Genomic DNA, 27,647 nt, shown 5'->3' with positions numbered 1-27,647 from the left:
CTATTTTCCAGCTGTAGTCCCCGGCCAGCTGACAATGGGCATCCTAAAATACAAACGTTAACAAATAAAGAATCTGATTTGTAGATGTAGAGATATAAGTACTTAGACTACCCTTTATTAATCTTTTTGGGATGGAAATTGAAAATGCAGCAGTTTTTAGCAAGAAGAATACAGTGTAGAGAGAAAAAAAGAGGAAGACGGTATAAATGTAACAGTAATAATAATAATAAAAAACCTTTTGCTGTAAAAAAAAAAGACATTTGCCATAAATGATCATAAAGTGTCAATGTCAAGTCAAGTGTTAGAGGGTTAGCAGGTGGTTTACTATGCATTTATCTCCAGGTTCTGTCCCAGGTTACTGCCTGTTAAAATCGATATGTAGCTAAATTATAGAATGTGGTCTAGACCTACTCTAGCTGTAAAGTGTCCTGAGATAACGTCTGGTATGATTTGACACCATAAGTAAAATTTAATTGAAATACAATGGTGAATGCGTGAAGCTGCATTTGTTCTAAAACATAATGCAGCGTGGTAACGAATGCACCATCTGACTGTGACATTTCAAATTACTTCACAGGCAAATTTAAATATGAAAACTTGATCATTTGCTTTAAACTAGACACGAGCTGATGTGTTGTTTGGCTAGAATAAAATTGTGCAGATCCACGGCCTTATATGGCATTTGTTAATATATCTCCAGAGAAAGATTTCATCTTTTTCAAGATGTGCAGTAAGAAAGAAGGTTTATGTATTCCGTTTCTGGCAACTACTGTATTTTTCTTTTGTGTTTAAATCAAATGGATGAAACACTATGTTCATAGTATAGTCAAAAACAAAATTAAAAAAAACATTGGATATAGCAAGACTACAATCTGTAATCTATAATCTATTTTTAACCATGATTGGGCCATAACCCATACTGTCCTGTGTATAAATCCTGTACAACCCTGGAGGGCATCAACAGAAAAATATACAATATCTAATATAAGAACAAGAAACAGATACAATGATCATCAGACCCAAATGGAATTGTTTTGTTTTTGTTTTCAGTGGTGATTAAGAATGAAAATCTGCAATTTGCGGTTTATTTGTGTTTAAAATCTGAGGAAAACTCTGGAATTCTGCTTCCACAGATTGTGTGTTGCCATGGTTAATCATCTACAGTATAGTTTTGTTGACATTAAGTAAACAAAGACCCACTTAAGCAAATCAGAACCATTTATTATTGAGTCATGTATGATCATCCATCCTCCGGCACAATGAGAGACACTCCACTGCTGGCTGCTGACACCATGGCTGCTGGTGTAATTCAATAAGAGCAAACAAGCTTAGAAGTAGACTGGTCAGCTATTGGAAGTGGAATGTGAGCCGAGGGAATTTCAAATCAATGTTGATGAGATAGGAGAAAGTGTACTGCTCCTGACTGCTGCTAGTCTGCAAAGGGACCCACAACATGTGTACGACAGGGTTTCATCTCTACAATGCTTTAGTAAATATGATACATCTATAATAGAAATGATTAGTGCTCTACAGGTAATACAGTGGCATGAGAAAGTTTACACACCCATGCGAAAGTTGATTAAAAAGAAATAGATGTTAATGCCTTAATTAAAAATTTTTAGGAAAATCCATCCTGTTAAGGACACCAATTTTCTTTTTGAATTAATAATGTATGGTAAATAAACAAATGTTCTACCTAAAATACAGGGGGCATAATATACACACCCCTATGTTAAATTCCCATAGAGGCAGGCACATTTTTATTTTTAAAGTCCAGTTATTGAGAGATGATGATTTTATGGAAAGTTCCCCATGCCTATCTCTATGTATGGTGAAGGGTATGTGATGATGTGGGGGGGGGGGGGGGGGGGGTGTTTTAATTCCAAAGGCCAAGGGAACTTTATCAGGATGCGTAGTATCCTGATCCATGTAATAACTGGCCTTTAAAAATAAGAATCAGCGTGCCTTTATGGGAATTTAACATAGGGGTATGTATACTTATGCCCCCTGTATTTTAAGGAAGAACATTTATTTATGGGGTCCTTAACAGGATGGATTTTCCTAATTCTTTTTTGAATTAAGGTATTAACATCAATTTCCAAAAGGTGTTTTTTAATTCCTCTTTTTAATCAACTTTAGCATGGGTGTGTAAACTTCCTCAAGCCACTGTATGTTTTTTCAATTCCTGGCTGCTCTAGAAAACAAGCCACATCCTTCTATTCAGTGATTATGGGATTTCCAGTTTGTGTTTTTTTTTATAGATGTACTTGTTAAGGAGCATCGGTCAGTGGGCCTAATGCAGCAACTGCCTCTATCTCAACCAGTCCACCCTAGGACAGAAGACACGGAGAGAACAGATAACACAGTTTTCAGTTTGCTTGAATCTTCACAGAATCAATAAAAACGATCATACTGTTAAGTCTTCATGAAAATACTTACTCTGGGGAGTGCAGCAACCTGGTATGCAGCTCTGGCTGGGTAGTTGGTGGTGAAAACTACAGAAAAGCACATTTAATGGCATCAGGTTACCAACACACATATTTTAAAATCTTGATATTAAAGGAAATTGACAAATGAGACACAGAGCTTTGGCAAAGTTTGACATCTAGTAAGTGAATCTGATATAATGACCATAGTGTAACTTAAGATTTCCAAGAAGGGTGTTTTTTTTAATACGCCCAACATTAGGCCATATTTACACGTACATGGTTATTTGGAAAAACCCTTTCGTTTACACACAAACTTTACAAAATTTGCGTCTGAAAACGAGTCTTTCTAAAACCTCAGGCCAGAGTAGATTTTGGAAATCTTTGGTTGCACGTTTGCACGTAAACTGAGCCAAACAAGAGGTTTAAGCAGCCGAGGAAGTGAGGAAGAGAAGAGAGAGGAAGTGATATGTTGCTGTTGTTGCTACTTTCAAGATTCTGATTGGCTAGCGTGGGCTTCAGCTTCTTGTTACACTGCCTCCTATAGGTTTGGTGTGCTCTTGACGGCATATTTACCAAGGGGGTAAGCCTCTCCTCTCTAAGCGTAGCTCCTATGGCGCCATTTTGACACTACCATCACCTGCTGTTCGCATCCCATTGACTCCCATTCATTTTGACGCCACTTTGACAGCAAATAACTTTACATTTGAAGCATTTAAGACTCTAGTTGTCTGTTGTTTACAACCTATAAAAGGCTTCATTACCTTGTAGCTCACGTTATGGCTCCGTAGCAGACGTTTTTGTAAAAATAGGCTAAAGATTGTGTCATAACCACGCAACTTATTGTTGCACAGTAGAAGAATTACCGTATAGTTCTGGGTAAGACTTCCATTAGCTGTTTAGGTTTAATTACTAATGTTAACTAGCATTTTAGTTAGCAGTAATTAGCCTGTGCCTATGTTATCTCTTTGTATACCTACATTCTCCGTCTGTGCAAGATTGAGAATGATTGAGATTTCTCTTGCACAGCTACCAGAAGACTTACAACTTTCAGACAGGTTTCTCACGTCACATCTACGTCTTCAAGTTGAGTTGGAGGCTGTGCAGTAACGCTCAGCCAATAGACTTCACTGGTCTCCGTCTAAAGCAATGGGATCTGTTGGTCAATTTCTTTAACTGTCTATGATACATACACAGGTACGTGTAAATGAAAACTTCTGAAAACTGACAAAAAACCCATTTTTGTTGCTGATATTTTGACTGTCAGCAAGGAAAGCACAAGTTTAACTAATAACACTAATTAGGGGCTCCGCTCCTTTGTCCCTGTGTGTATGAGTGTGTGTGTGCACAAGCAATCGTTACTGTTATTATTTACACCTGTGCTTTCCCTGCTGAGACACAGTAAAAAGGATCTTTTGTTTCTAAACCTACATCCAATTTATGAAAGCTTCTGTACTTGTTGTTCCTGACAATGAGTGTAAAGTAGATGGTAATTAAAACGATTTCATGCTGTGGTGTGCTGCAGCACTAAGAAAAGAGACGCTGGGCGACTGAACAAGCTGTGACAATGATTACCCACTACACCCACTACACCCACTACACCCACTACACAGCACGTTCTTTAAACACAGGAGCATGTGCAGTGGCAGACTTCTGTCACTGTCATGCTCAACAGACAGGTCGAGGAGGTCCTTTATTCCCAGGGCCATCCAGCTCTTCAATGCAACACATGTCGGGGGGTATTCCCTCTCCATTCAGCGTTGGATACACTGGCATCTTTTTATTTGTAAGGCAGTATTAGGACTTCTTCCTCCTTATCTGAACACTCCCATCCTCCCAAGATCTGCAGGGACATATCACCTGCGCTCACAGGATCTGGTTTTATTGACAGTCCCTATAGCCCGCACTGATTTTGGCAAAAAAGGCTTTTAATTTTGCAGCCCCATCTGCATGGAATCAGCTTCAGAATGAACTCCAGTTGAAGGAGTTGGTCTCACTTTATTCTTTTAAAGGCTTTTTAAAGGACCTTGCAGAAAGGCAGTCTCTAGGTCACTGTTTTTAAATTGATTTATGACCCAGGTTTTTTATGATGACATTGTTGTTTGAATATGAGTGAAAGTGTGTCTGTGTATTTACCTGTAAGTGTCTCTGTCTATTTGAAACCCTGCTGCGGCCACTTGCCGAGACACTCTTGTAAAAGAGATTTTTAATCTCAAGGAGTTTTTTATCCTGGTTAAATAAAGGTTTGAATGAATGAATGAACAAGGGGGAGGGGAGAAATTGACTTTTCAGCATGAGCCTGCCTCTCTCATTCCCCCCCACCCCCATCATCTCACTTGTCTGCTGTGCTTTTGTCTTATTGGCTATATTTTTTATTATTATTAATCCTTTATTTAACCAGGAAGTCCCATTGAGATTCCCATTGAGATTCAGAATCTCTTTTACAAGAGAGACCTGGCCAAGGTAGCAGCCAAATCACAACACATACATAAACACCATTAGCCCTCCTACACAATCTGGACTATTGTCATAACATCTACTGTACATCTTACATCTTATAACTTGTTCCCTGTTACATAGTATTGTTGTTCTTATTCAATAAGTCAGTTTATAGGTTATTATTATGCTTATATGTAATAGTCATAGTTCATATTTAATCATAATCTACTGCCCTGTTCAGTCCCTGCACTGTCCACTTATTCACTTTTGCACTATCACCATTGCACACAGTCTAACATAGCACCTCACCTTATCATGGTCATTTATTATGGTCATCGTTATTTATTTATTTTTATTCTTATGTATGTGTGATATATGTGTGTATATGTGTTTGTTGTGTTGCCTAAAATTTCCTTAGGGATGAATAAAGTATCTATCCATCTATCTATCAGGAAATTATATGTTTTGAGGCAACACCAAAGTAAGTAAATTGATTTCTCTGCACACACAGTACACTGTGTATAATATATCGTTCATAAGATTCTAAACTAGTTGGAACTGGGACACGGCTAACAGACCCACTACACAAACTTAAACTTCATCAGTAGAAAATCCAAATCGTTCCTTTTGTTAATAAAAAAAAAACCTACTTCAAATGACACTGGCGCATATGGTGCTGATGTAGATACAAGTCATATTCTCCAAATTTAAATTTCTGGGTTCCCATGCAGGCTTTGTAATTACAGTTAAAGGACTTCTGGGCGTCTCTGGAGCATCAGATGTGGCATGTTTGACATTTACTTTAAGGCTTAAACTGGCAGCAGCAGCTCAGGTTTCACTCTGCTGAGGGACCGGCTTTGGGGACTTTGAGCAAACATGAGCAGTCCATGACCAGCGTGGTGACAAAGTCAGCTTGTTTATGAATATTTGTTTTATACTAAGTTTACTTTCTTGGCATATTTACAACAAATAGGCAAAATAAAAGGAGAAATGTTTTCTCAAGGATGTGGCCAGATAAATATAGTTCTAAGATTGCTTGATGTTATGTCAACGCATCTACAGTGAATTAATAAAGACTATATGACCATAGCTGAGCAATCAAAAGAAGAAACTAATTCATTGTGTGAACTTTTGTTCAGAATAAGGCAAGGATGAATGAGCAATGAATGGAAAGCTCATTTCCAGAAATGCCTGTGTGTTTTCTTTTTGCCAAGCATATTTCCTTGGATTATTAATTTTAATTTAACTTATACTGTTTATTGATCCCCAGTGGGGAAATCATAATTTACACTCTGTTTTGTTAGTAATCACTACACACAGGCCTGAATTACACACACAGGCTCAGGACCTATTCATACACAAATAGAGAGATGAAGACCAGCGCCCTGAGCGGTTGGGGGGAGGGGGGTACGGTGCCTTGCTCAAGGGCACCTGGCAGTACCCAGGTGGTGAAGTGAACCAGCGACCCTCAACTCCCTACAGAATGAGCTACTGCCACCCCAAATCTCTCTTATAGAGTGTGGTCCAGACCTACTCTATCTGTAAAGTGTGTTGAGATAACTCTTGTTATGATTTGATACTAGAAATAAAATTGAATTGAATTGCCTGGTTTATGCAGGTTCCCTGAATTGTGCTGACACCCAGTGGCAAAGTCTGTATCGCAATATGCAAGTGACGGTCCTAAGAAGGGCTATTACAACATGTCTTTAATTCACCATGGCTTTTAGCAGCAATAAAAAATTCCATTGATGAGTGAATCCGTGATACTTACACTGCTTGTAAACGTCGTTGACATTGGTGAAGTCATTCATGTCAGCTAAGAGCACCGTGGTTTTGACAACTGCAGGAAAGACAAGTGTATATATATTGAGACCTGTGGTAAATGAATTCTCCTCCATGTAAACATCTACGTGATCAATTCAAAGTGCACTCCTTTTCGGACAGTAACGTTTTACTCACCATTCTCATAACCGCACCCAGCTGCTTTAAGGATTTCACCCATATTTACAAGAGCCTGTGGAAAAAAAAGCATTTGAAATGAAATGAAGAAATGAAATGAGATGAAAAAAGGATACATTTAATCTCAATAATACATTCTAGCCTCTTGATGAATAGAATATGTGAAACCTAAAAAAAGATCAATTTACAACAAGCAACCACATCATTTTTGCATTGCTCTTGCTTTATGAATGAATGAATAAATAATGGGAGGGTTAAATGGTGGGTCACCTGTCTGGTTTGAGCCTGAACGCCCCCATCCACCAACTGTCCACTGGCAGGATCCATCCCCAGCTGTCCTGAGATGTACACGGTCCGATCTACCACCACTGCTTGGCTGGGAAACACAAAAACGGGAACAAAGAATCATTTCAATGGGATTAAAGGCCGGGTTTGAAATCTTCTTGTACTCTTGTAATCTTCTTGTTTTTTTTTTTTTTTTACTGTAACAGGAAAGCAGACAGACAATATGCAGTAATTTGGTTATAGAGTGGTGCTCATAAGTTTAGGAACCCATGCTAAGGTTGACTAAAAAGAGGAATAAAAAATCATCTTTTGGAAATTGATCTTAATGCCTTAATTACAAAAAATTGGAAAAATCTAACCTTTAAGGACACCAATTTTCATTGTGAATGAATAATGTATCGTGAATAAATAAATATTCTTCCTTAAAATACAGGAGGCATAATTATACCCACCCCTATGTTAAATTCCCATAGAGGCAGGCAGATTTTATTTTTAAAGGCCAGTTATTTCATGGATCAGGATACTATGCATCCTGATAAAGTTCCCTTGCCCCCCCCCCCCCCCCCCCCCCACATCATCACATACCCTTCACCATACATAGAGATTGGCATGGTTGTATTTCAGTTAGCCTAATAGCTGGTTTGATTGAATAATCTTATGGAAAGTACCCCCTGCCAATCTCTAGGCATGGTATGTGATGATGTGGGGGGGAGGGGTGTTTTAATTCCAAAGGCCAAGGGAACTTTATCAGGATGCATAGTATCCTGATCCATGAAATAACTGACCTTTAAAAATAAAATCTGCCTGCCTCTATGGGAATTTAACATAGGGGTATGTATACTTAGGCCCCCTGTATTTTAATTTCTGTATTTTAAGGAAGAACATTTATTTATTTACAATACTTTATTCATTTACAAAGAAAATTGGTGTCCTTAAAGGTTGGATTTTCCCTTTTTTTTTTTAAATTAAAGCATTACGATCAATTTCCAAAACATGATTTCTTTTATTCCTCCTTTTAGTCAACTTTAGCACGGGTTACAAAACTTATGAGCGCCACTGTAACTGCCAAAGTTACTTAAATGCAGCCCTTCTGGGGTTATCTTTATTGTTACTATAAGTGCCAAGGTGCATCATGCCAACTGCTATAATTATTATGAATTATATATCTGTATGTATGTGTTAGTGTCTCTGTTTCCCAACCGGCAGCGGCACATGGGTCTGTCTGAGGGTTTATGCCCTCAGACAGACAGACATTCTTGCTCATGGGAAATTTAAATTGTTTGGTCATTGTAAATTATTGAGTGTGGTCTAGATCTACTCTTTCTTTAAAGTGTTCTGAGATAACTCCTGCATGTTGTGATTTGACACTATGGAATTGAATTAAAAAGCTCTTTGTATTTATTGTGGTACTTCTTGTTGTAAAATCACAAATTGATTTGCTTTTCTTTCTTATCAACTCCCAGAGTTCATATTCAAGTCTAGGTATAGAAGCATTTTAATGCAAAGTTATTTCAATAAAATGTAGTATAACTTCCCTCATTGATTACTGCATTGAGAACACTTTTAACACTAAACTAGTAGAATAGTTTACTGTCTATATTAATAGTTTAGCTATTCAATGGTTTTCAAAGTTTGAAGTACAATCCAAAAAACGTGTACTTTGCTCCCAGCCTCATCCATTGAGTGAATACTACCTACTTCCAACTACTACTGGACGACACACTGTACTACCCCAGTACACAAAACACAACTAGGCTATGTCCTTATATTGAGGGGAAATATGAATAGCCATAACTATCTAAACATCTTCCCACACTGTTAACATGTGGTTTATGAATGGTATTTTCACTACTGCGTCAGCTGTGTTATAACTCTCTTCTCATTCTCACCTGTACGGGCCGATGGCAGCTGGAGCTTTTGTTGTGCTGATAATCCTCCTGATTAATGCAGCCATTTTATTAAGAATATTGCTAGTCAAACCAAAACAATTGCTGTGACAGAGCTGTAGAGCTTTTGGAGAAGGAAAAGCTGCAAGAGCACTGGATGACCTACCGAGAGCTGCTTTACTGTAAATTACGTTTTAGACGCGCAAGTTTTTTTACCCCCATTGTTTGTACGAGTGAGTGAGTACATACAATTGAAATGTTGTATGCTCAAGTCAAGACTAGTCATGCCCGTTTTTATTATTATTAAACATCCATCGTCGTGACCAAAGAGGACAAAATATAAGATAAATTGACAGTATAACTTTTTGTTGCGCCCATACACTACAAATCCCATGACACTAGCTACGTATCCGGAAGCAAACATCAGGCCAACCAGCGTGAGAAAACCAGATAACTCACATGTGGTGTCAAACTGGGAAAAGAGGGCACGCACATTTTGAACAAAGTTTCTGACGTACATTCATTCTGGGGAATCTAAAGGTGAACGCGAGCTATATTTTTCTTTCTTTTCTTTGTTTAAGAGATGTTGAACTGCTGTTGTTAATTAAAGCAACAACCTAGCTAAACGTAGAGGAAAATAGCTAGCTAGATAGCATTAGCAATAACGGATATTGGCATTTCATGTAATGTTAGCTAACTAGCTTCAAACTAGCTAGCTAGCTAACTTGAAACTAGATAGCTAACTTCAAACTAGCTAGCCTAGCTAGCTAGGCGTATGAACGTATGAAACGCCTAGCTAACTAGCTAGCTAGCTAGCCTAGCCTAGCTAGTTAGCTAGTTAGGCGTTTGATGTGTCAGCTTTTTGGTTAGCAGTCAGGGAGACCGGCAGTCAGCTGGCGTCTAAAACGTGTCTTCTTGTTTTTAATAGAAAATGTCCGCAGCTAAAGTGAAGATGCGGGGGAAGAAGATGAGAAACCAGCCCGCCAGTGTTCAGTATCCATCTTCTCCCCTTACTGTGGAGAGCAGCCCAAAGAACGGAGGAGACAGCCATGTCACCGGTAACCTTTCTATCCTGTCACGGTCCAATACTTTGTTCTTGTGATGCGTCCTTTTCACTCTTCTTTCTCCATGATCTACTGCACTGTTCAGTTGTTGTGTCATGGTTGTCTTGCTACTGGATGCCTACAATTTCCTTCGTTACAAAAAAAATCGATACAGCATAGTTTCGCAATATTTTCAATATCGATACACAAGCTTTAAGTATCGATCTTTTATTGTATATTGGTCAGTTTGTCTGCTTGACAATCCCATGTTGCAGCATTAAAATTGAAGTGATATGAACAAACTGAGAAATGAATATTTTTAGATAGAACAGATGTTGACAAAGTTTCCTTTTGGGGACATGATTTGAAATTGGGAAAAGTTAGAAGTTGGAAAAAAGCTTATAAATTGCAATAAATTGCAGAATATTGCAATATGTTTAAAATTGCGATGATATCGTATCATGGCATAAGAATTGTTATGATATATATCGGGAGGCGTCTGGTGATCCCGCCCCTTCTATCTGTCTGTCTATCTATCTACCTATCTATCTATTTATCTATCTATCTATCTATCTATCTACTATGACCTTGTCTTCTCTTGCTACTGCATGGTCAGAAAACTTGCCTGACATCCTCAATTATTCCTATCTCTGTGAAGTAATTAACGTATAATTATTAAACACATCGCTAGAAGACACATCCCTTGTAAGCTCACTGCCAAATGTACTGTTTTCAACTTATTCAAATCGTGTGGAGGCAGAGAAAACAAAAGGGAATCATTCTGTCATGAGCAACATTTATGGTTGAGTGACTGCATTAGGGGTGACGCCGGGTAAAGATGAGGTGTGGGCTCCTATGCTGTAATAATAGTTTATCCTAGGTTCACTGCGTCAGTCAGTTGTGTGAGAACCTTTTAAAGAAATCTCTTTTTGATTGTACAAATATTGTGAAAGCATAATAACAAAAGAGAAATGAAAGGTTAAAGCCAGATTTTAAGGTTCTTTTTAAAGTCAGGACCACAGGTTGAATATACTGTATGAGACCTTATTTCTAATTTCATTGTACATTTTTAAATAAGCTTACAACAGTAAAGTTCTTGCCATAGAGACGAGGGTCTGTGGCCCAAGAGTAGTTCCTTCTTCTTCTTTTTTTTTTTTTTACCTGTAATGACAAAATAATGATCTTCCCAAAGGTGTAGGTGTCCATGAGGGTCCATCTACTGTCCATCCATTTACAGCAAGGCCAAAGAACCCTCACCAACGGGGTGGGTGGGTCCGAGGACACCAGAAAGATGGTGGAGGCTACGCCAAGGAGATGCCCAAGTACATCACTGGTAAAGTCCTACTCTTTCTAATTCACACTGTACTGCATACAGTAAATAAGGTGTTGTTTTGAAAAATTGCATAATGACTTCACTATCCTGTGTGATCGGCCAATGAGAAATCCTGATAGCTATTGACAAGCAGTCTTTCACCATTTATTAGACAGCAGGGCATGGAAAAGTGATGAGATTTTACTTTTGGATCCATTGCTTTTGTGTGGTGCAGATCTTCAACTCGTCCTTAAAGTAAACATTAAGTTATTGCAGCGTCACAGTGACATGACATTTAAAATTTAGTGCAACCACCCATCTCTCCTGCTTTCCATCCTATTCAGCTGGAGCTTTTGCTATGGCCAGGGCGGCGGAGGTATGCACCATGCTGAAAGCTGTCACCAAGACAACGGGCAGCTGCCATGTGTTTGGAGCCCTGCCCAAACACATGAGGAGACGGGCCATGAGCCACAACACCAAGCGGCTCCCTTGCAGACTGAGAGATGCAGCAAACAGAATGGTAAAGCTTAGAATAGATTTTCTTTCAGCATCTTAATGTCCTACTTAAGTTTTCTCTTGTACCATAGACAGTGACATTTCTTCCCTTCCTCCTCCAGCGGGAGAAGAGCCTCCAGGCCGGCTCAAAGAAGAAGAAGGAACAGGCAAAGAGCAAGAGTCGCAAGGCCCGCCGCCGGCACGGAAATCTGCTGCTGGAGTTCAACCGCCGCCAGAGGAAGAACGTGTGGCTGGAAACGCACATTTGGCACGCCAAACGCTTCCACATGGCTAAAAAGTGGGGCTACTGCCTCGGGGACAGACCCACATACAAATGCTACCGGCCTAGCTACAGGGCAATGAGCAGCCACTGCTTGCTACAGGTAACCATCACAAAATTAGAGTGTGTGTTGTCATTTTTTTGACTCAAAATTAGGATTGTAATAAACAGGATTACACTGCCAGTAAAATGAGCCCGGCCTTCTTTTGTTTCCCACTCAGGACCTTTCTTACTACTGCTGCATAGAGCTACAGGGGGAGGAAGACAAGCTGCTGGCTTCTCTGTCACAGCTGTGCAGTAAGGAGGCCGGTGAGAATATGCAATACCCCAACCTGCAAATATTGAATATAAAAGTGTCTTTGAGCAACGCGTCATACTCTGAAAGCCATGCTCACCGGAGGGGGAAACAATCGGCGCCATAATATTCAACAAAAGGCTAAACACGCTAACAAAATGTCTTTAACGCATGTCAACCTATATCTACCAGAGACAATACGTTAGCTGATAGTAACCTGATCTTAGCTATGTGTTAGCAAGCTAGGGCACTTGCAAACACAGTACTGCAGAGATCTTCAACAGGGGGTCGGGGACCCCTATCGTGTCCTCTGAGTTACTGCAGGGGGACCACCAAGTAATTGTTAATTAAAAGGTAGGTAAGGTAGTCATCCAAAGACACAGTTATTCCTAAAGATCTAACATTGCTGTGCCCAATTTTACAATAAAACATGATTAATAAAATCATGCCAACAGTTTTTTTCATTTAATAGCTTTATATCAAAAAAGACATAACAGGTTATTAGGCCGCTCACATGTTATTGTAGGCCCAATTTAATAACCAGCTTAATTTTGCACAGTTAAAGGAAGAGTAGATCAGGGTTTAATATCTAAAAGATTGGAAAGTTTAAAGTTCAGAATTAATTTGAATGATAAGAGTTTAATTTGAATTTTTAAGTAAGTAATATGGAAGTGGTGTATGATTCCAGGTCCTACATTTGCTGCAGCAGTGTGTCTATCAGGGCGAAGGCAGGGCAGTGTGGTGGTGTACCGAGCAGGACTGTACCCCTCGCAGCCCCTGGGCCCTGTCACCTTCCTCTGGAGACCCCGTGCACAGGGCTCCACCCAAAGGCAGCTGTGGATCTGGGCTCATCCCAGTATGAAACAGGTACAGTGGGATTTGAGGCTATAATAGACAAGACACAAGATTTGGTTCACGAGACGAGATTTATACACTATTTTAAAGAACTTAAATGATGAAGTATGACTGGAAAAATTGTCTTTTATTCACTCGAAAGTCACAAAATGAAAAATGAGCACTGAAAGTTTTTGCCACAAACTCAAATTGCTTCTCTCCTGTATAACTAATCTTTTCGGACCAGATAGCAGCGGCGCCCTTCTCTCCTCCGAAACCTGTCCCTACAACCTATTAAATTAAATCAAATAATTAATCATGTTTTACTCTGCATTGTATCTAATTATTTTTTAGTTTTATTTTCATGTCCTTTTCTAAATTGGTCTTCTTTAAATTGCCTTGTTGCTAAAAGGTGCTAGAGAAATAAAGGTCCCTTGGCTTGCCATACGACCTCAGCCTGTCAGTCAGTCCCCAGGGCAAGAGAGTACACACCGGTCTGTCTCGGAAGTGTAACATTAACTGCAGAGCGATCTCGCTATGAAATAATATTGCAGCAAATGGTGTCTGCGTGAAGTTTTGAGAAGTTCACACTTTACCCGCATTGCCGTGTCTCGCTGTGACTTTAACAAACTGCAGAGGCAGTGGGTGTGGGCCCTGCTCTCTGTGAAAGATGCAGAGTCAGGACAGAGAAGCTCAGATTGATTTATGAATTTGTCCTAGTTAGTACCAGCATTATTCTGCACTTGTGTAAGAATTACCGTTAAGTTTTAATCTCATGGGACAAGATCTTGTCACACGTCTATATGATAGTGAATGTAGAGACTATTAACTCCAGTAAGTGTTTATGCTCCTTGCAGGACCTTCTTCCAGAGTTACAGGCTGTTTGCCAGTGTTGTGAGGCTGTACTTGCCCCAGTTGTTCCAGTGGTGACGCCTGCTGAGGTTGGTCCCACCATAGAACCCGAACCAAAGCCTGAAAAGACCGCCGAGGCCGAGCAGATGACTGGAACCAAGAGAAAGCAAACATTCAAAGATGCCGGTGGACCTCCTGCAAAGAAAATCCTGGGAGATGGAACCAGATCTCCCACCACCCCAGTCACCTGGAAGTCCAGCTCAAATGGAATAGTTATAAAGTAAGTAGTTAGTAAACTACTTAACTGATTAAAATTTGGCTTGGAAGAATTGTTTTCACTCCAAATGGGAATGGTGATTAATAATTCATTTTATGTGACATTTCTGTATTCCCCTTGTGGATCTGCTGCAGTGATCTCACCATGGAGATTGTACGCTACCGCCTGATTGGTCCACAGTCCCATTCTGTTCTGGCAGAAACTATGGAAGCCGCTTCAGACTGTGATGTAAGAATTATGGTGTTGACAACATAAAAAGCAAAAAAGCCTCTGTCACTTAGTTGCACTTCCCTCTGAAGAACTGTGTTGGTGTTTTTTTTCTCTCTTTTTTTCTTTAAGGAAACGGATAAATCCCAGCCCTCTTCCCTCTGGTGGCCTGAGCTCTGCAAAAACGAGAGCAAGATGAATCTGCATCGACAACAAGCTGACGTTTTTCACATACTGAAAGGTTTATTTTAGTGTTAATGTGAATGACAATACTTTGTTTTTTGTCACCCAGTACTTACTTTTTGCCATGTGGTTAGGTATGCGTATGTCTGTTTATCTAACCATGACTATAATTCATCCAGGCATCCATTCCACTGGAGAGCTCCCCTCAGGCACAGTGCTGGGTCTGACTGTAGATGACCCCAGGCTGACTTTACCAACAAAGAAGGTTAAAGCTTTGCCCTGTGTAAGGCAGGCACAAGGTAAACTCTGACCTACCAGACATACTGTGGAGGAGTGTGGGCACTGAGCAGTTAGTTTATAGATAAACGTAGTTAAAGGTCCCATGACATGTTGCTCTTTGGATTCTTTTGGATGTTTACACCTATCGCCATTTTTAGCCACTGAGGGGCAATAGGCAGGCTGGGGGGAATGCATATTAATGTTAAAAACCTCCATGAAGGGAAATATTAATGCCATGGGACCTTTTAAAAGCAATTATTTCTTATGACTCGAATCCTACCCTCTATTTCCCAATGCAGACTTTGTCATACTGTATGTCATAGTGTACAGATTGATCTTATGTTCCTTTTCACTTATGCTGCAGAAACCCTGCCCATTAAATAATCATAAGTTTAATTATATAGCACATATTAAGAGTAGATAACACTAAGTGCTTTACAACAGAAACCAAAATGGCAAGTAGGTCATATCTACAGGTGAGCATAGAATCAGTCTGTCGTTTCTGGTCATGAGGTTGTTTCAGTGAGTACACATCTGGTTCTGTGCTCCAGGGGGCCTCTGCCTGGCCATGCAGATGTTCCAGGTTCGAATCCTGGCAGGACCCTGTACTCCAAACACACCCTCAGTGACGGACAACAGCTGATTCAGTGGCTTTGAAAAAATACTGAAAAGATGAGGGATTTGTTTCAACCACGGCCTTTTACTTTTCTAGTTTGTTAGCCTTAATTAAAAAAATCAATAAATGTGTCGGTCCGTTCACTGTAGAGCTTTTCTCAGTTTGCACATTTCTAGTTTGCAATAATGTTAGGCCAAATGAAATCCAGGAAACTAGGGATGCTGGTCATACAGGAGCGTGCCATGTGTGTGCTGTGTTTGTTTCAGAGGGGGATGAGGAGAAGAGGAGGGAGCTGATGTTGCGAGGAGTACCAGAACACTGCTGTCAGAGTCACCTGTGGGACCAGTCTGTCCGGGACAACGTCACTGAAAACAAGATATCCGAGCAGGTCGTGTATCATTTCCTTATAACCATAAATGTCACACAGCAATTTTTAGAAATGATCGTACTCTTGCTTACAGTATAAGTTCCTTATTTACTATCTTAATGCTTTTGCTATGTCTCAGCCTTACATCTCTATTTCTAGAAGCAGAGATAAGGGTTAAGTACTGAACTTGGATACTTTTTAGGTGCCGACCAAATTCCCTCCATAGTATCGAGTATAGAAAACAAAGCACTTCGTCATTCAATACCAAATTTCAATGGCAGTGTTTCCCACACATAGACTAATTTGTGGTGGTGCGCCACACAATCAACACCGGTCGCCACATATTGTGTTTTGTTATTATTTTTTTATAATGCTATTTAAAACATGCATTAGTTCAGCTGCATTTCCTTTCCCTGCTCTCCTCTGTCTCTCTGTCAGTCTACACACACACACAGCGACTGTCTCCATTACAACTGTTTTGCCAACTTAGCGACTTTTCAGACCCCCTCAGTGACTTTTTAGAAAGGGGAGAGGGACAGGGTGCGGGGGCCGGTGGGAGAGACAGTGGGACGCGAGGGGAGAAAGACACAGCTGGCCTGGCCCTGGGCAAGCCAACTTTCTTTGAGAATTGTTTATTTGATTGTTTCCCCTCCTTTTGTAGAATTTATTTTTTACTTCAAAGATAGGCTACCTAACTAATAATTATAAGGTAAAAGATAAAATTCCTATTGTGAATTTGTGATTTATTTGGCTAAAGATTTCTATTTCTATCTATCTTGCTGACACAACCACTAAGCTTTATGCATATGATTGCATAATGTCGTCACAAATATGCAAATGAGCATATGACATCACCCCCCCAATACCCAGCCCTAGAGATGAGCTTAGACGTTGCTCTTACCTCCAGCATGTTCTCTATCTTGCCTACAGGAGTTGAACCGTATGAGGAGCGAGGTGCTGGTGCCGGGCTCCAGGCTGAGCCCCACCCCCCCGCAGGGCAGAGTCCCCGTCCTGCTGGTTCACCAGCCGGGAAAGCAGCTGGGACACGAGATGAGCTCCTGGGGTGCTGGGTGGGACCTGCTGCTTCCTAAAGGATGGGGCATGGCCTTCTGGGTCCCGCTGGTGCGTAGCATGGACAGTTCCTTTTTTGGATTGAATTTCACTTCATCATCTTTTCATTTCTGCCAGGAAGTAGCTATTTGGAACTATTTTATTTCCCTTACAGTAGTACCAGTAAGTTTGGTTTAAAGCTTTAGTGCATAACTTTTTGTTATGAAAATAAACAACCGTTCCATTCAAGCCATTGCCAAATGAGTAGCTACAAAGCTAATTAAGACTATCAGCTCCACACAAGTCTCTCTGGATTTCTCAGTATGGCTATGTTGAGAAGATTTATGCGTCTGATGACTTCCCCGCTCAGAAACTTGAGTGAAGATAATAGAAGGCCTTTGTTGTCATTGCACATAACAAAATTCAACTTGCGCTGCCCCTAGTGGTGACACGTAGTATGACAAGACAGCATAGTAAAACATGAATTAAGACCTAAGCAATATGAACACAGTAATAAATAAGGAATTGAATTGATAAGTAGCTAAAAGAAGACACAGTCCATAAAGTGCTGTGCAGTCCCTAGGGGTCATGACTTCAGGTGTTTTATGGCAAAACTATTCTAAAGTCTGGAAGTGTGACCCTGGAAAGATCTGTAACGCTTTCCAGATGGCAGCAGCTTGAAGAGGTTGTGACCTGGGTGGGAACAGTCCTTAATTAGGTTTTTTGCCCGCTGTAGGCATCTGGTGTGATTATATATTCGCGAGTGAAGGGAGATGTGTGTAAATTATGTTTTGTGCTGATTTCCTGACTCTGTCCAGCGCCTTTTTGTCAGCAGCGGTGCAGCTGCTAAACCACACCAGCATGTCATGCGATAATGACCTCTTTGGAAGAGTCCATCATGTTTTTTTAATCCTCCGTGTCCTCCTTGGCTACAAGTATATGACAAGAGGCGAATGGCTTGTATCATGTAGGCACACAGACAGTTTTGTTAGGATTCCTCATGGGGGTGACAGAAACTACTCACCATAGCTTTAACTTTGGTCAAAACCGTAAACTTAATATTAATAGGCATTGCAGACGGTTTGGCAAATGTGGAAGTGTGCAGATATGTGCATTCGATATGAATAAGAGTTTGGCAATACATCGATATTATGTCTATAGTGATATGAGACCAGAAATCATCCTAGATTTTGAATATCGTAGTATGGCATTGGTGAAGTCTTTACCTGGTTTTAAAGGCTGCATTACAGTAAAGGGATGTAATTTCCTGAACTCACCAGACTGTTGAAACTGTTCCATTATCTGCCTTTGCCCACTTAGTCATTATATCCACATTACTAATGATTATTTATCAAAAATCTCATTGTGTAAATATTTTTGTAAAAGCACCATTGGTCATCGCTACAATATTGTTGCGTGATCGAGGTATTTGGTCAAGAAATATTGCGATATTTGATTTTCTCCATGTCGGCCAGCCTTAATCTTAATTCCAGCAGGGGGCGACACGTGCAGTTAAAAAAAGAGGCCGGTTTCTGTAGGAGTCTCACTTGATTTATTACCTCAGTAAACATCTTCATGATGTCTCAATCGCTAGTTTTAAGTCTTCTGTAACACAGAATGATGTTCTATAAAGCCAAGGGGGATTTTAGGACGTAGCTATGATGTGATTGCCAGTGAAAGTGTGTAACGTAACGCAGAGTGTAAGCAGCTCCACCCTCGCTCCTCCCTCTCTAAAATCGTCACATCCACAACCAGGATGGCTGCACCCGTATCGGCAGCATCAACGGACACGTGCGCTCTCCATTAATTTGAACTGTCTATGCTAAAAACATTGTTAAAATAGCCATTTAATTCGGATGAGCTGTGATGTTGAAACCAGCAAAATTTCACGTATACTGGCTGATTTAGACAGTAATATATATCAGGTAAAGAAGGCCTACTTGGTAAGAAATCCCCTTGGATTTCACAGCAGGTGCTGTGAGGCTTCATGTACAGTCTATAACCCAGGGTATAATACAGTGGATGTCAGAATGGAAAGCTCTGTGAACGAGGTTTTCATTATTCAGTTGCCCCTGTCCATGTTTTAAGGCAGTCCCTATTTTGTTTGGACAAGCACTGTGAAATGTTACATGTACCTTGGAATTTAAAGGCAGACTTGAAGCCTTCAGGTTGGCTTTATATGTCAAATTCCCTAAAACCCAGTGTTTACTCGTTCGTGTCTTGTTTCTCCCCCCGCCAGGTGTACAGAGGAGTTCGCATTGGAGGGCTGCACATGAGTCTGAAACACTCCCAGAATAAAGGAGCCCCCCACTTCCCCCATGATTACCCAGACTGCCCTGCGGGTGTTCGTTTTCAGGAGGAGCAGGAGACACAGCTCCTGGACAAGTTCAAAAGGTCAGCTGAAAACTGAGCAGGAGAGGAACCAACAATAGTAATGTTGTGTGGGTGTGTGTTGATTATTATTTAATTATGATTTTCTTTGGGGACATTTTGTGCTGCCAAAACTTTATCTTTTAATATTTTTTGGCATGTCAACCTGTTGATAAAACACAGAATCTTAACTTTCCCAGAATATAGAAGGTCCCATTTTCTGATGGATGTGTTGCAACAATATATTTCAATCAAACATTGGCAAACTTAAAATTATCCTCTTTAAACATGTATTCATAGCATGAAAAAACATAAAAAGTATGTTGATAATGAGAGAGTGCTGGAACTAAAGATGCTTCACTGTCTGACTGTACAGTCGTCTGCTAGGGAACGATAATAATCACTAGCCTGTATGCATGTACATTACAAATTTCATCAAGATACAATATGTCAATTCTTTGGAAAATAAATCGATATTTGCTTATATCTAAAAGTCTGCCACATTACCATTTTGATTTGATTCAGTTTAAAGGCCTGCGATGTTCGATATTGGATTATATCATGTGCTCATTGAACATAATCGGCCATTTCTATCAACTCTCAAAGAACAACTAAAATATGATTTAGCAATTATTACAGAGACCTTTAAGTTAAAAACAAACGTAAAGTAGAAATTTCAAAATAAAGGCGCACATCAAAATCTGAAGTCTCTTTAATATAGACCTTAGTGGTCCCCTAATACTGTATCTGCTGAGGAGGAGAGAGTGGGGGGGGGGCAAGGTGGAGGCTGGGGGTGTGGCCTTGACCAGTTGCCACTCTGCTCGTTTGAAAGCCTTGATGTAGCAGGATACCTAGCCTGCAGCCTTAGTAAGTGGTGAGACTGTCAGTGGATTAGAGTTTTAGTTAAAGGGAAGCACTCCAAAGCTCTGACCCCAGTTAATTCCCATTATGCAGATATTACCCAGCATGCATACGAGATGGTAATGAGGCTGCATGCGTCTCATCCACGGCTACGTGCTGCGCAGCAGTCGTGATCTGCTTCATAAATTGGCGGGGTTGCACCCACCGTTTTGACAAGGGTTTCACCTTCTGACCTCTCCCGTAGGCGTCCGTCCGCCAAAAGGACCAATTACATTAAACATGGCTGTCTGGCTCCGTTCTGTTGCCCGTGGCAACAGCTGGCTGAGGAATGGGAGCTTATCTCGAGGCACGGAGGAGAGGAGAGAAAAGGAGACCAAAACCAAACCACAGCAGAGGGCAACGCGCTGATGGAGGAGATGACATCACATGTACCCAAGCCTCCGAGCCGACTCACTGTACTGAGGTAAAGGATTCGCTTTACTACTGAGATATATATATACACACACACACACACACACACACACACACACACACACACACACACACACACACACACACACACACACACACACACACTGAAGATATATTCCTTTTTTTTTTAATCCCTTACCTCTTCATATTGTGAAAATAAGCATGTCATTATTAACTCAAAACACACATCCACTGCAGTTTTATGCAACTCCCTTCAGACATTTCTAACATCCTGCACATCTAAATCACACTTCTAACAATATTAATGCAGTTGACTTTTAAAGGTCCCTTGAGCATGAATGTGCTCTGTTTTGGGGGAGGGTTGTGCTCCAATCATCACTCCTTTCCTATTTTTTTTATTAAGAGACGCCAGCGCCGCTCTTGACAGACGTGATGCATGGTGCTTCTCCAGTTTACCTCCCTTTCATCATAATGTCACTGATGAGAATACCCAAAGTACATCCAGCCTCAAATTGCTGCAATCCATCAGAGATTAGTAGGGGAGGGAAGAGTTGCAGCTATCCTCATAAAACCATCACACGAGCTTTGAGTAATGACTTACTTTATGAGGAAAAAAATATCGGATTGATTTTCCCTGTCCATTGGCTGCCTTTTTGTTTTCAGCATTAGAAATTATAAGTGGGCTTCAACCAAATGTTACGTCTCTCAGGGTGCCAATGCAACTTTTCTTTTGCGTATGACGCATTTGTTATAAATGGATATTGGCTGTTTTTATGCTTTGTAGGAACCGAAAGTCCCTGAGGCTGCTCTCCGGTTGGTGCATACCCACAACATCCAAAGGCCAGAGGCGGTGCCGTGTCGGGGGGGTGCCCCCTCTCGACCGTTCGGCTCTGACGTTATTTCTCGCAGCGCACGGGATGAGTCTGGTGTGGGTGCGTTTGTCAATACTGTCCAAGGGCAAACCAGAGCTCCACGCCATGGTGTCTGCGCCGACCGCGGAAGACCTGAAGCTGCTGAAGAAAGAGTCAGTGAGCGGCCCCCAGGAGCCCCCGCACAAAGACCACTTCAAAAGTAGAATCAGACGCCGAAAGAAGGCCCCCAAGAAAGCTGCTACGTCATCGTTGTGTGGCGATAAAGCCGAGGGCGACAAGTCAGACCTTCCCTCTTCCTCCGAACCCAAGCCCGCTACATCTGAAGACTCCAAATCCTCCTCCCAGTCTTCGCACCTCGTCGTCGGGCTGTGGCCGGATCCTCTGCCGAGCGTCACCGCCCACTGCTCCCGGGTGACTCTAGGCTGGGTCACTCAGGGCGACTTCTCCCTGTCCGCAGGCTGCGGGGAGGCTCTGGGGTTCGTCAGCGTTGCCGGCCTCCTTAACACCCTCCTCAACCAGCCGATGGAACACAGAGGAATGCTGCTGCTGCGCGACCCCACCTCCCTGCACTACCGCTTTGCTAAAATCAACATAGAGGTCTGATATGAACATCTTCTACTTCACTTCCAAAAACCTCTGAATTCTTGGGTAACGGAGAAAGACTGACAGGACTTCTGGCGTGCAAAGGCCTGAAATTATATGTAATTAAGTCGCATGATTCCTTATTTACTTAGTGGTCCATGTGCCTTGGTAGTCCACGTTGGCTGAAGACTGACATGGATAAGGCATGACTTCAGCTACCTGGTGGTGTTTTTGTTAGTTATTCACATTTTACTCTGGGAAGAGGCACCCTTATTGTTTTAAAGTGCTCATATTATGCTTATTTTCAGGTTCATAACTGTATTTAGAGGTTGTACCAAAATAGGTGGTCTCATTTCCAAAATACTATTTTTGCTGTACTACACATTGCTACAGCTCTTCTTTTCACCCTGTGTATTGAGCTCTCTGTTTTAGCTACAGAGTGAGGCATCTCACTTCTGTACCATCTTTGTTGGGAGTCGCACATGCTCAGTAGCTAAGTAAGGACTACTAGCCATTAAGAAGCGGAGTATGAGGGCACGCCATAAGACTTGACGCACGTTTGTCACGGAAGTAAAGGCTGGACTACAATAGAGCAGTTTGTGAACAGTTTTCTTTTGCAGATGGCCTTTGGGGGGAACTTTTGGGCTTTTTCACTTTTTAAACCTATAAAATGCTCAAAAAAGATATATAACATGATAAAGGGAAAAAGCCAAAAAGCATAATATGAGCACTTAAAGAAAGGTTGAGGGATGCTCTACAAAGTAATCTGTTAAATGTGGTTTTCTTTTATCAACTGGGTTTTCAAAATGAATTATGATTTAACATCCTTCTATATCCACGCTGAGAATGTCAGGTAAATTTGTTGGGGCCATTGTATTATTTTTAATAAGTCAAAACAATAGCTTAGAATTTGAGAAGAGTGTCATTTTGTGTTAAAATGCCCCTGCAATGAAACTGTTTTGTTTGAACATAAGCTAATAAAATACCCATAGTGCACTTGACAGAATTGTTCATATGTGGGTAATTACTAAAGGTGTTAGAGCACAATGAATAATTAAACCTCCATTAGTGAAAAATGCATTATGCCCGGGCCCTTATAAGTAAAGGCATTGAACAACTGGTACTTTAACATGCATTCTTTTTAAAGTTGTACTGACATGAAAACTGGTTTCCCACACACCCCATAATGTGTAGGTGGCAGATAAAAGTTTTGTTGCTTAGCAACACTAAAGTTTAGCAGCAGTTAAGTGTAGTCTGAGGTTACGAAGGGTGGGCATTAGTGCTTATAGACTGTTAACTAACTATATATATATATATATATATATATATAAATATAAATAACTTCTTGGAAACGGCTTTCAGAGTGAAGCATGTTAAAGTATTTCACACACAAATTCAAATTTGTGAGAAGTGTGAGCAACTTAAAATCTAATTAGCCACAGGGGAAGGTTTATATATAGTACTCATCCATTTGTCACTTCATATTGAGTGAATTCACGTCACCACAGATCCACACAAGAGCTTCCCCTGCCATTAGAGGGCAGTAGAGCACTTTCCTGTATCACATGAAATCTCCAGACTGTTGAAATGTCACATATTGTCCCTATTTATTGACAATTGATCGCACATAGATACATTTATTCAATTAACATAACACATGTAATATTGGAAGGCCTCCTAGACCTTTGGCATTTGTTGTTGCACTGTGATCCTGAGGTGTTCCATTGCATTCAGTACATTTTCCCTCATCCGTTATTCCTGAAAACCCTGCTGGAAATACTGTTGACTCGAGATTTCTAGGATATTGAAATAAATACTTGCCTTTTTTTTTTACATAAAATCTAAAACCACCAATACTGCCGCTCAGCTGGCACTAGTTTGTATTAATGCCATGCATTTATTTCTATAAACAGAGCTATTATTGAAGTACCCAGGAGGAAGGATACACACACAAATCCATCAAAATGGCTCTCCCAACAGATGGAATTTGTTGGTCCTATGAATCGTCTGTTTGGCCAGCTCTGTTGCACATGAGTTTGGCTGCCAGCGATCCGTATGTCTTTGCCTCAGGCTGCACTTTGTCTACGTGCCCTCTCCCTGTGAACACGGACAGCAGAGCTCATTAGATGGAGCCTGCTGTCAGGGCTGCAGACACTGGCAGTCAGATAAATCCAGGGTCACTGCCAGCAGGTTCATAGTGCCACCGCTGGCTAATAAATACACCATACTATGCATATACATGTTAAAATAAAGCATTGTGAAGAGAGCGGATTAAAAACTTACTGGGAATCGTATCCATTGCGAGGAAATTGGGATCTTGTTGCTTTATTTTTGGCCTGTTTCGGGATATCAGGAAAACTCCAAGGAAAGACAGTAGACACCTGGAAAGAGAGATTCAGAGAGGACTGACGCCGTCACACAGTAAATGCCACATTTTAATGAACTGGTGTGTTATTGAGTACTTACCCAAAAAGAAACATAAAAATGTTTAGTAAAGCCAAGCCTTCAAATTCCTGGTAAAATACGATCCCTGCAAAATGACAAAGCACATTGAAAAGTGTGTTACTTTCTATAGAATAGCAGAAAAAGTAGTTCATCTCAAGTGCGTTGTTTATGAAACAGACAATCCCGAGCACGCGTTACACTGGGATGCTGAGAGGATTGATTATTAACTGAAGAGTGTAGTGCCTACAGATAAGTAGCAACACAGAAAATGTTGGTTGGATGACGGATGAACCCTCAGAGTATCTTAATAGAAAACAATTTCCTCTCAGTGACCAGTTAATTGGACGGAAGTTGCCATGTGTACCGACTGCTACAAGTCCACTGCTGTGACCACATTCCACCAAAACAATAACTGTCTTCAATGCGGAACAAAACTAATCCTAAAGATCCCCAGATATATAATACATCAGCAATTAGTTGTCCAATGCAGTCAAATGTGGGTTATATGCGTAGGTGGAGAGAGCAATAGTAATACAGAGAGCACTATCAGAGCAGGAGATACTCTGAAAAAGGGGAGTGTAACTGAACAGATGCCTTGCGGCACTCCCTCTATGATGGATGTATCCCTGTATGATTATAGGACATCAGTGCGAATGGTGGAAAGAAGCTGTTGCTCTTTTGTTCTAAGAGACTGACACCATAAGATGTTTACTGGTGATGTTTTGGACCATTGGGACATTTTCTGCAATCATACTCCACTGAAGCTGAACTGGAAACAGCTAGAAATAATATCATGTCACCTGCAATTTATCTATTAGAATAATAATAATAATAAAGGTAATGGATTTAGTGAAGTAACATGTATAGAATACACATGCTGTAAATGCTGCGGGGCTTTTGCTGAACAAAGACTACTTAGTGGTTGACATATACAGGTGTGAATCACAATCTTAGTTTTGTGTCATCATGAATCAATTTCAATTCAATTTCAATTTCAAATTCAGTTTTTCATACTGCCAATTAATTAAAATCAAAAGCAATATTTGTCTCCCAGTACTTTCTGACTTTCCTCCCTAGTTTGTGACCCTCAGCCCATTTATTACTACTGAAGACATGAGTCTTATTCTTTCTGGTCCATAATTTATGAATAATTCCATAGAATTGTACTGGAAAGAACAATGCAATTTAGTCCAAATTATATGGAAAATTGGAATGTCCTTGAAAGTGAAGCTAATTTTAAACCCAGTTAAATTTTCATTCATTATTGATTTATAACTGGAAACTTTATTTTACATGTCCAGTATGTTGAATAGCTTTCCTGTAGGTACAATTTTACATGTTCTGGTGACTACACTAAAAGACTAATGCTCATAATTACAATTCATTCATCAAAAGAATACCAATTTGTCTCCTTGTTAACCTGTTACAGGGAAATACAAACTCGTTAAAAAGAACTTCACCCACTTGGGCCCAAACTAAGTATCCTAATACCCAAAAAAAACTGTCAATCTTCACATATGACCCATTAGAAGTGTGTTTGCATTTGCAGAGACCATGCCCTCTGTCTTTATTTTGTCTCCTCTTTTTATATTTATTTTATTTATTATTATTATTGCTTTGCCCCTCATAGTCTAACTGAGACACACACACACACACACACACACACACACACACACACAATCTGACAATGTGCCACCTTCCTTACACCTTTAACAATCCCATACTCATTACCTGAAAAACTAACTTTCCCATCAGCCTCAGCTGTACTTTGGATTTAGTGCTAATTAGCAAATGTTAGCATGCTAAACAAGGATGGTAGACAAATGCTTACTGAAAATCAGCATGTTAGCATTGATAGTGGGAAATATAAGCATGACGTGTGCCAGTGTGCCCAATCCAGACAAGGCCGTGAGCATGTCTTTAATAACCGGGCACTGTCATTTTTAACAAACACTTCTCAACATGAATCACTTATGCATTTGTTGGGGACGATTCAGCCACAGATTAAGACATATTTAGTTTGCTAGTACAGGGCCGGCAATTTCTGTAGGCGATGTAGGCGATTGCCAAGGGTGTCACAAGCCCTTAGGTCTACTTCTTATTAATAATAGAATTAGAATGACAAGTGAAATAAAACAGGTTTATTAAAAATGATCTTCCTAGAGTGCTCGCTCAGCCACATGAATTTCTTAATTAGGGGAAAACTTCAAACTCATGATTTAGATAGAAGTTCCCATGATGTGTTTCCAGACTACGGGTCAGACTCAAACACACGGAGCTCTGAAGCAGACCGGTGTGTTGCTTAGTGTCCACTCTCGCTGTAAAAATAGAGCGTCAGCTTTATAATGGACACGCTCTGCTGTGGCCATGCTGTGGCAGATGTGTCCCTATGTCTGCCGTAGTTTTGGGCTTCCACCTCCGATGTAGCGCAGCGTACAGCCACTTCCCTAAACTGTCTCCTTCAGGGCACCCAAAGGGGGCTCTCAGTCTGTCAGGAAGTCTGAGATCTACCGTATCAGCAGACTACGGGCTGTCATTCATGGGTTTGTGCAAATTACCCAGTGTTTTTTAATTGGAGACCTCGTAGTCTGTGTAAAGTCATGTAAAGTGTGGCCTGTGTGTGACCACCACCTTCTAGATAACTAGTCAACTTTCACAAAAAAAGAGTGGAGAATTTTTAAAAAGTTCACGGTGGAACCATGAACCTTTTTAATACTATATACAACGGCCAAAAAGGATTTCCTTTTTTATCTCAGAGAACACAGATGAGATCTATTTTGAATGTGCACAAAGAAATCTTGCTCAAAAACTTCTGAAATAATACAGTCCAGGGGTTATTAATACATTAAAATGAATTCATGTTTCATTCAGGTGAATAAATGTTATATGCACATTCAAGGAGGTTACTTCCCGACAAAAGACACAAAAGAGGGAAGAGTAAATGATGCCTATAGGCTACATGTGTGCTGACTCAGATATATTATATATATATATATATAT

General features: G+C 40.5%; 3 protein-coding genes across 4 annotated transcripts in view; 1 reads left to right on the top strand and 2 right to left on the bottom strand.

Moving 5' to 3' along the window:
* Positions 1-2,248: 2,248 nt before the first annotated feature.
* On the bottom strand, positions 2,249-9,287 carry LOC116690837 (2-iminobutanoate/2-iminopropanoate deaminase). Its single transcript, XM_032518029.1, has 6 exons — positions 8,999-9,287; positions 7,095-7,200; positions 6,825-6,879; positions 6,637-6,705; positions 2,440-2,495; positions 2,249-2,330 (listed from the first exon to the last, which is right to left on the bottom strand). Exons 1-6 carry the CDS (start codon positions 9,061-9,063, stop codon positions 2,271-2,273), a joined length of 411 nt encoding a protein of 136 aa, XP_032373920.1. The 5' UTR covers positions 9,064-9,287; the 3' UTR covers positions 2,249-2,270.
* Positions 9,288-9,387: 100 nt separating this feature from the next.
* Positions 9,388-23,203, top strand: pop1 (POP1 homolog, ribonuclease P/MRP subunit). 2 transcript variants are annotated; one of them, XM_032518022.1, is made up of 16 exons: positions 9,388-9,535; positions 9,924-10,053; positions 11,237-11,371; positions 11,695-11,870; positions 11,968-12,228; positions 12,347-12,434; positions 13,109-13,287; positions 14,112-14,386; positions 14,518-14,611; positions 14,723-14,831; positions 14,953-15,072; positions 15,935-16,056; positions 16,966-17,157; positions 19,325-19,479; positions 20,561-20,779; positions 21,533-23,203. In XM_032518022.1, exons 2-16 carry the CDS (start codon positions 9,927-9,929, stop codon positions 22,221-22,223), a joined length of 2,943 nt encoding a protein of 980 aa, XP_032373913.1. In that variant the 5' UTR covers positions 9,388-9,535; positions 9,924-9,926; the 3' UTR covers positions 22,224-23,203. The 2 variants fall into 2 exon arrangements, with proteins under 2 accessions (XP_032373913.1, XP_032373912.1); XM_032518021.1 differs by having other exon boundaries at positions 11,231-11,371.
* A 581-nt stretch (positions 23,204-23,784) lies between these two features.
* Positions 23,785-27,647, bottom strand: part of nipal2 (NIPA like domain containing 2) — a 39,478-nt gene continuing 35,615 nt past the window's right edge. Inside the window, exons 9-11 of the mRNA XM_032518028.1 lie at positions 24,669-24,732; positions 24,486-24,583; positions 23,785-24,299 (exon numbers count right to left, since the gene is read on the bottom strand). Of these exons, the coding sequence (XP_032373919.1) occupies positions 24,199-24,299; positions 24,486-24,583; positions 24,669-24,732 (263 nt within the window). The 3' untranslated portion in view covers positions 23,785-24,198. The remainder of the gene's footprint in view (positions 24,300-24,485; positions 24,584-24,668; positions 24,733-27,647) is intronic.

This window comes from Etheostoma spectabile, chromosome 6, assembly GCF_008692095.1.
Source record: "Etheostoma spectabile isolate EspeVRDwgs_2016 chromosome 6, UIUC_Espe_1.0, whole genome shotgun sequence".
NCBI classification, from domain to species: Eukaryota; Metazoa; Chordata; class Actinopteri; order Perciformes; family Percidae; genus Etheostoma; species Etheostoma spectabile.
This window is presented reverse-complemented; position numbering and strand designations above follow the sequence as displayed.

Excerpts from the sequence above, each read along its gene's own strand:
- LOC116690837 (XM_032518029.1), bottom strand. The coding sequence starts at position 9,063 with ATGGCTGCATTAATCAGGAGGATTATCAGCACAACAAAAGCTCCAGCT. Across the intron at positions 6,706-6,824 it reads TGGGTGCGGTTATGAGAATG|TTGTCAAAACCACGGTGCTC; the intron begins GTGAGTAAAACG and ends TCTTTCCTGCAG. Across the intron at positions 2,331-2,439 it reads AGGTTGCTGCACTCCCCAGA|GGTGGACTGGTTGAGATAGA; the intron begins GTAAGTATTTTC and ends CTTCTGTCCTAG.
- pop1 (XM_032518021.1), top strand. The coding sequence starts at position 9,927 with ATGTCCGCAGCTAAAGTGAAGATGCGGGGGAAGAAGATGAGAAACCAG. Across the intron at positions 12,435-13,108 it reads GCTGTGCAGTAAGGAGGCCG|GTCCTACATTTGCTGCAGCA; the intron begins GTGAGAATATGC and ends GTATGATTCCAG. Across the intron at positions 14,612-14,722 it reads AAGCCGCTTCAGACTGTGAT|GAAACGGATAAATCCCAGCC; the intron begins GTAAGAATTATG and ends TTTTTCTTTAAG.